Genomic DNA, 7,864 nt, shown 5'->3' with positions numbered 1-7,864 from the left:
TAGTCGATCTAACTTGCAAGTTTGAAAGAATATCAGCAACCTTATTTCTCTCTTTTAGCACATGATACAGTTGCCATGAGGTGAAGACTGTAAATAAAATAGTCGATGTTGAAAGAATTCACAGCATCTACCACCAACTTTCAATTCCATGGCTAAACCTTCATCAATAGTCTATGTTCTAGTCTTCTTCAGCATATCTTTATTTCTTGGTGATGTCTGGGCTAAGCATCTTTAACTTGCTAATGCAAAGTAACCACCGCTTCTTTTTGGTTCCGAATTCTGACTACAGACAAGGAGGTCAGGACACCTGGCTATTAGGCTGAGAAATATTTCAAGTTTAATATCTAATTTTGATTTTGGTGATCCATGTAATTATGACCAAGTGTCATTGGATCAGTAGACAGCTCTAAGGACCACTAAGAACTCCATTAAATGTAGAAGCTAATGCCTGTTCTAGCAAACAGAGCAAGTCCATCAGCCAAAAAAGTTAGGCCAGTTCGATAAATCTACAACAGATGGTGGTTTTGAGTTTTAAACATGTTACAACAGTGAAGAAGAGACCCTTGAGGGATGTAACTCCGCAAACTGAGGCCGAGTAAAAAGCGACAAAACTGATCTCTTTCGTCTCCAGCAAAAAGAACTTCTGACATGTTACACTCCGGTATATGGCTTCTGCAGCTTCAATGCAAGGGGAAAAAACCAGAAGAGGATTTGGATTTGCACCTAATCACAGATCCTGCAGCAAGACACCAGAATCAAACCAATGTCAAAGTTGAAGTTCTCGTGGAATGCATTCTTGAAGACAGTATATGAAAGGATTTCTTGTACTAGCATCCTGTTGAATGTGAGATGGTACCTTAATCTCATCAACTAGAGTATCAAAAGTGGGTATAAACCATTGATGAATATCAAGAACATATATATTCATCAAAATCAAAAATCTTTTAATAGAAAAAACTGGCTCACATCAAGCTTTCCAGAACAACCAGCAAACTGCAGTTCCTAATTTAGACCAGTCCAAAGGATATCAAATTCAAATCTCTTATCAAAAACAATGTTCCAGTGATCGTGCTAGTCAGACAAAAGAGCAGCAGAAACTAAGCGAGTCAATGACAAGGCAAAACTGTGAATTCTATGAACTGAACAGTTAAATAACGAATGACTTGTAGATTCACATAATGCAACTGATAGAAACATCGAAATCACTTGATATCAGCAATTCAGCATTATACGAGTGCTCATATAATCTGATTCCGAGTTAAAAGTAATGCAGATGCTGCAATTATATATTAGAATAATTATGTATATGTGTATTACCACAAGCTTTAGCCTACCAAAGATTCATATACCTCAATTTAGTAACCATTTAGTTAAGCTGCTTACTCTTTCAACGTCTCCTCGACCAACCCATTCACCATTAGATCCATCTCTTCAAGAAATATATCTCTGTAATCTGTGTTTGAAATAGATACAGCATTTTGCAACCGAAGATTATGATGAACATATGTAAGGTCAGTCAACTGTTTTTGCTCTACAGGGTTCCTTCCGTTCATATGTAGTTGCTCAGATAGACTCCTTTTCAGACCATATCTTGAGGCACCGGTACACGTCTGACTTAAAATTCTCATGGCAAAACTTTGCAATTCAGGGCAATGACCTCCATACAAGGACCACCACTTCACTACATGCAGAGAAGCAATCGCAATTCAATATCCAATACAACTAAATATCTGAGGAATTGCTAGTAGTGACTAGTGAACTGTCTGTTAGAAGATGTTTTTATTATCCTAAGACTAACCAAGAGAAAAATAGAACTGAACCCATAATAAGAAAAGAAGAGTTGGGAATTTTCTAACCTGGAGAAAGCTTTGTTTTTTGATCAATAGCAATCCCCTCGCCAAAAGCACCACTAGCCACTAAATAGTCATCTAACTGTAATAATATTAAATCTCGGGCACGCTTATCCTTTACGATTCCCTCAATGCAGCGCGAAAGCCCATCCTTGATCTCATCATCATCATCAACGTCCTCAGATGAGTAAAGAAGAGTCGGATTCAAAATGCAAGCAACAGAATGGATAGGGCTATGGAGTTGGTTAGACCAGATCTCATCAATTACTGTCCAGAAAGGCTGATATTTAGTTTTCTCATCTTCATACTCCTCTTTAATCGTCTCTTTTACTTGGTCCATTGTTTCATATATGTATCCCAACTGGGGTTTACTATCTCCTCCGCTAATTAGATGCAGAGCACGTATGAGTGGAAGACTTCCCTTCAAAAGCATCTGGGCTTCAATCCAGAAAGACTTATCTCCAGTGACTAAATCAGTCACACGCGTCCCTTCAGCTGTTGAAGCTAAGGCTGAGCTCTTCCATTCTAACGAACTAAACATGATCTTCAAATTATTCTTTTGAGACTCAATTCTCTCCAGTATTAGAAATGGCGTCAGTGACTTAATCCTCCTGGAACTGACTAGCTCCACCCCAGAAGTGTGTTTCGTCATAAGCTTCAAAACTGTCTCATGAGTGTAAATGAACTTAGTAATATCCTTTGCCTTATCAAGTACACCTCTCCAAGGATCCAGCAATCCTATCTTCTCCAAGATGAGGCCTATGCAATGAGCCGCACAAATAGTCCAAGATATAGTCTCGTATTTCTCTGTCAACTTTTTCCCCACTGCGCTCAGTGAACCAAGAGTAGTATATGAGACAATTTGAACAACATTCTGTACCCCAACCTCCTCAATAACCCCACTTAACAATGTGATCATGGCAACCACATCTCCTATGATATCTGTCACATCGGCAGACTTCATAAATACAGGACCCCGTGGGCTATCAACCACAAAATTAATCAAGTTTCTCCCTTTTCCATCGATCCACCCATCCAACAAAATACTACATCCAGTGGTTCCCCATGAGTGCACAACTCCTCGCACATACTCTTGTGATGCCTTCAGTTCTTCCTGCAGAATCCACCCCTTTAAATCATTACAGCTGGGCACCTTATACAACGTGGATCCATGTCCAGCAGAAGCATGCATCATTTTCTGGAAAGTAGGCGAGTTCACAGCATTAAAGTCTATACCATTTTCGAAAAAGAATCTGCCTATACACCTTTGGATTTGTCTAGATGACTTATCTTCAGCTTGTTTTTCAATCTCCCCTACGGTGTTTGCATTCAATTGTTCGGGATTAATCAAGCTCCGTGCCATCTCATCGTTGTCCTTTAATCCAGACTCAGTTGTAATGTGGCACTTTCTCTTCCTTGACAAACTGGCGGGTTGACTGGATACATGGTTGTCTTTACAGGGGCCGTCGGAGCTGGACTTCCTCTTCCTTACGGAACACGATTTGAACGATTTAAGAAATTTGGTGTTACCATCTGCTTTTGTTCTTCCCATTAGATTGTTTTTCATTTGTACCTTCACATCCTCTGGAACTTTAAGACAAGGTAACACATCAGGAGGTATTCCACCCAAGTGTTGCTTAAGACGAGTAGAACCACTTACTTCCTTTCCACAATAATTGCACCTAACTCGCCCTTTCTTCTTATCAACAACTGTATAGTGAGTGTCTGTAACCGCTGCAGGCGTATCCATTCGCTTAAATTGGAATGTCCTGCTGCCAAACCTAATTTTCCAGTCCTGCATTAATATAGTTCAGTATATGAGGTCAATCACCATGCAATTCATTCACAATCTGAAAAGGTAAGTGCAAGTGTAATCTTCATTTATCACACCAGCTTACAAGGGTAGAATTACACCAGACTTATTTACCGCCGGATCGGGATCTTAGACTACCCATACTTGGTGGCACTATTGTTAACACTGAGACTGTGATTTACCATTATTAGTAAAAGGTAGTGCAGGTGCATGCAGACAAGATCCATGAGGTTATTTTGTGAGAAAAAAAAAAAAACTCAATTACACTTTTCTGATTACAAAAAAAAAAAAACCCATTTGTCTAAATCAAATGTAGCAAACAGTACACTATATTATACTGATTTTACAACTATCCATCTCCATGAGAAAAACCATCAAAAACACATAAAATGACTTACTTGAAACCAAGCTCTGAGTGGATTTGAAGGAAAAATATTTCACTGTAGCTACAAGATTACTGCTTGATATGTCCAAGGGAGAAGGGAATCAGGGATTGCTTCAAGAAAAAGGAAAAAAAGTGAAGGGGTAAAGAGATAAAGATCACTAGAAAAGGGAAGGGGAAGAAGTACGGAGATAATCAGAGAGAGCAGGTAAGGGAGGGAGATCCGGTAGTCACTTTGTTTTCTCCAACGGATATTGTTGTGTTTCTAGTCAAACGTAAGTGTCATGTGTCGACAGGACTGTCCAACCCATTGCCACGTCTTTTCTGAGCGAAGTATCTAAGAGAGGAGGAAACTGGGTTGACCGGTTACTTCTCAAAACTTTAATAAAGGGAAAAGTTTGATTGGGATAATTGCTAAAGGGGTGCCGTTTTTTGATGGGCTGGTACCAATCTGTATAAAATAATGGGATCCCTCACTATTCAATTTTTAGATTAGTATCTGTCGTAGCAAAACTAATACTAGTTTTTAGTACTTATGGAAGTTTAACGTTCTATTACAAAAACGAAAACAAAATAAACAACGCATGAAAAAAAGAAAGTGAAAATAATTTGAGGCAGGTCGATCAAAATGTTCGATCAATAAAAACATAACCTAAAAATATGTCGTCTAATTCAAAGTCAAACGACGATTAAAAATATTCTATTTTTGTAAAATATTCTATTTTTGTATGCATGTAATGAACATCATGAAACTGCGTCTAATCTTCATGGGACTTATGAACATATATTGCAGGTATATTTAATTATTTTTTCGATTCTATTGAGATATTGTTTTTATATATGTTTTGTTTTCCTCTCGTCATTAGGGGTGATTCGGAAAGAATTAGGGGCGACATATAAAATAAAATAGGATGAAAATACTTATATGTCCCTTCATAATCGGTAGTTTAGTATTATTTTTTTATCTACCGATTGTGAGTACGTTCTTTTCTTCTTCGAGAAATCCAAAATTCCATTGATTTTGAAAATTTTGAATTTTGGACTACTACCACAATCGGTAGATAAATAACATCACGATAGGAAATAAACATCACGAAATTACCGATTGTGCAAATAGAGAAACTCAAAATTTCATTGTTTTTTGAAAATTTTGAATTTGGGGCTACTAGCACTATCGGTAGAACATCATGAGACTACCGATTGTACAATCATTAGATAATAAACATCTCGAGCCTACCGATTATGAAAATGAGAAACTAAAAATTCCATTGGTTTTCAAAAAATTTGAATTTGAAGCTACTAGCATAATAGGTAGATAATGAACATCACGAGACTACCGACTGTACAATCGGTAGATAATAAACATCCCGAGTCTACCGATGGTGAAAATTAGAAACTAAAAATTCCATTGGTTTTCAAAAAAATTGAATTTGGGGCTACTAGCACAATAGGTAGATAATGAACATCACGAGACTACCGACTGTACAATCGGTAGATAATAAACGTCCCGAGTTTACCGACTGTGAAAATAGAAAAACTCAAAATTCCATTGGTTTTTGAAAATTTTGAATTTGGTGCTACTAGCACAATCGTTAGATAATGAACATCACGAGACTACCGATTGTACAATCGGTAGATAATAAACGTCCCGAGTCTACCGATTGTGAAAATAGAGAAACTCAAAATTCCATTGGTTTTTGAAAATTTTGAATTTGGGACTACTACCATAATCGGTAGAAAATTAACATCACTAGACTACCGATTGTACAATCGGTAGATAATAAACGTCCCAAGTCTACCGATTCTGAAAATAGAGAAACTCAAAATTCCATTGGTTTTTGAAATTTTGAACTTCGGACTACTACCATAACTGATAGAAAATTAACATCACGAAATTACCATTTTAACTACCGATTATAATTTTTGTAACACAAACCAACATACATCAATATAAACTACCGATTGTAGTTGTCTACTGATTATGGAGGGCATTTTTGCCATTTCCAAAAAAAATTGATAAGGGGTGTCTTGTCTTTAGGTTTGGGTGATCCTATTTTGTCTTATATGTCGCCCCTAATTATTTCTAAATCTCCGCTAATGACGCGAGGTTTGTTTTCCCTATCATAATTTTAAATAAATTTTTATTTGAAATTAGAAAAGATATTTCATAATTTGAATTTCAAATAGAACTTTCTTAGCAATATGTTAATTTTTTTTAATTGTTTTCTGAGGAACTCATTGTGGAAATTAGAAACTGAAAATTCATCATCTAGGAAATACGGGCTATCTACTGCAACTTTTAGCTCCTTTATCTAGGATTTTTTTTTCTTCATGTTTAGTTTAACCAAATGTGATAAATCGGAAAATATTACCAGTTGGATATCATTTTTTTTTGAGTTATTTTCCTAGGTTTGTTATTACATATAGTGATAGTCATGTTTGCCAATGATTGGACATGTTATTGCAAATATTCAAAGACCACATATAAATATTATTCAACTTATGACTCAAATTTTGATTCAATGTGCATAGTTAATGGTAACAACATCAATATTTGGAAGGACAGTTGGGTAAAAAATTTAGATTCTCCAATATGTAGACCTACTTCTTGTCCACCAAATATAAAAAGAGTTACTGATCTCATTGATGGAAATCAGCAATGGGATAGAACTCTAATCTATACCCTAGTTACTGATCAAATTGCCAGGAAAATAATGCAAACTAATATAAATGTCGGTCAGGATGATAAAGTCACATGACCTTTGACAAAGGGAGGAAACTTCACAGTGAAATCTCTCTACAAGAAACTAACCCATAATAGTCATCCTGGGCCAGAAACTAAAACCTGGATAGCCATCTGGCAGCTAGCAGTTTCCCCTTCCATCAAAGTCTTTCTCTGGAAAGCAGCGCACTCCATTATCCCAACTGGTGAAAGAATGGGAAAACACCTGTACTACATCGACAAAATATGTAAAATATGTAACTGCCAAGAGGAGTCCATCTCACACCTCTTCATGCACTGTCCTCTTTCTCATCAGGTGTGGAGAGAGCTATTTTTGGAACCAAATATTGTTTACGGCAACAAAGATGATTTCCATGATTGGCTATCAAATCTCCTAAATAAGAATACACACAGGGACTTTCCAATGGGATGGATTTCTATGTGTATTACTGTTATATGGCACATCTTAAAGCCAGATGTAATCTGGTTTTCGAAAAGAAAAAGCCAAATGCGGCCAGAATAGCAAAGGATATCATTCACTACATTAATACCTAAAAAGCTGTCATGGATAGAAAAAAGAACAGTGTCATGAATGCCTTGTATACCAAAGAAGAGGCCGCAAATCAGATCATTGAATACAGGCCTAAATGGGCAAATCCTATCATCTTTACTCTAAAAATAAATGTGGCAACTTTCCTAGAACCTACCACAGGGAAACATGGAACGGTATTAATTCTCTTTGATCACACAGGAAACTGCATGGGAGCAAAAGAAGCAGTGCTTGGTCAAGGTTCCAATGACGAATTAAAAGAAAGGGCGGCCCTGGATGCTTACAACTGGGCAGTTGCGTTAGGAAGCAGAATGGACTTTGAATCCAACTCCTGCCAAATAATTAAGCTGATCAGGAACATGTATGCAGTTAAGGTGGGAGATCGTTTTTCTTCAGAATATGACGGAAATGAAGTATTCGAAATTGGCACTTGGAGCACAACCAACGACAGGGATAATTTCTTGGGAGTAAACCTTGCTAAACTTAGCATAAAATTTAATTCGGATAGGTCATGGGACCAATTTTCAGTAACAAACCTAATCCAAAA

The 7,864-nt window shown here is 36.9% G+C and overlaps 1 protein-coding gene across 2 annotated transcripts; it reads right to left on the bottom strand.

The window, feature by feature from the left end:
• Positions 1-343: 343 nt before the first annotated feature.
• LOC113278231 lies at positions 344-4,279 on the bottom strand. 2 transcript variants are annotated; one of them, XM_026527135.1, is made up of 4 exons: positions 4,062-4,279; positions 1,857-3,645; positions 1,350-1,681; positions 344-736 (listed from the first exon to the last, which is right to left on the bottom strand). In XM_026527135.1, the coding sequence occupies exons 2-3, from the start codon at positions 3,598-3,600 to the stop codon at positions 1,380-1,382; spliced, it is 2,046 nt and encodes a 681-aa protein (XP_026382920.1). In that variant the 5' UTR covers positions 3,601-3,645; positions 4,062-4,279; the 3' UTR covers positions 344-736; positions 1,350-1,379. The 2 variants fall into 2 exon arrangements, with proteins under 2 accessions (XP_026382920.1, XP_026382916.1); XM_026527131.1 differs by having other exon boundaries at positions 1,384-1,681.
• Between the last annotated feature and the right edge of the window lie 3,585 nt (positions 4,280-7,864).

This window comes from Papaver somniferum, chromosome 1, assembly GCF_003573695.1.
Source record: "Papaver somniferum cultivar HN1 chromosome 1, ASM357369v1, whole genome shotgun sequence".
Classification (NCBI taxonomy): Eukaryota; Viridiplantae; Streptophyta; class Magnoliopsida; order Ranunculales; family Papaveraceae; genus Papaver; species Papaver somniferum.
The sequence above is the reverse complement of the archived record's forward strand: the minus strand, read 5'-3'. Positions and strand labels throughout refer to the sequence as shown.

What these genes read in the sequence shown, in the direction of transcription:
- LOC113278231 (XM_026527131.1), bottom strand. Translation starts at nt 3,600, where the DNA reads ATGGATACGCCTGCAGCGGTTACAGACACTCACTATACAGTTGTTGAT. An exon ending in AAAAACAAAGCTTTCTCCAG is followed by an intron (nt 1,682 to 1,856) that starts GTTAGAAAATTC and finishes CTCTGCATGTAG; the next exon opens with TGAAGTGGTGGTCCTTGTAT.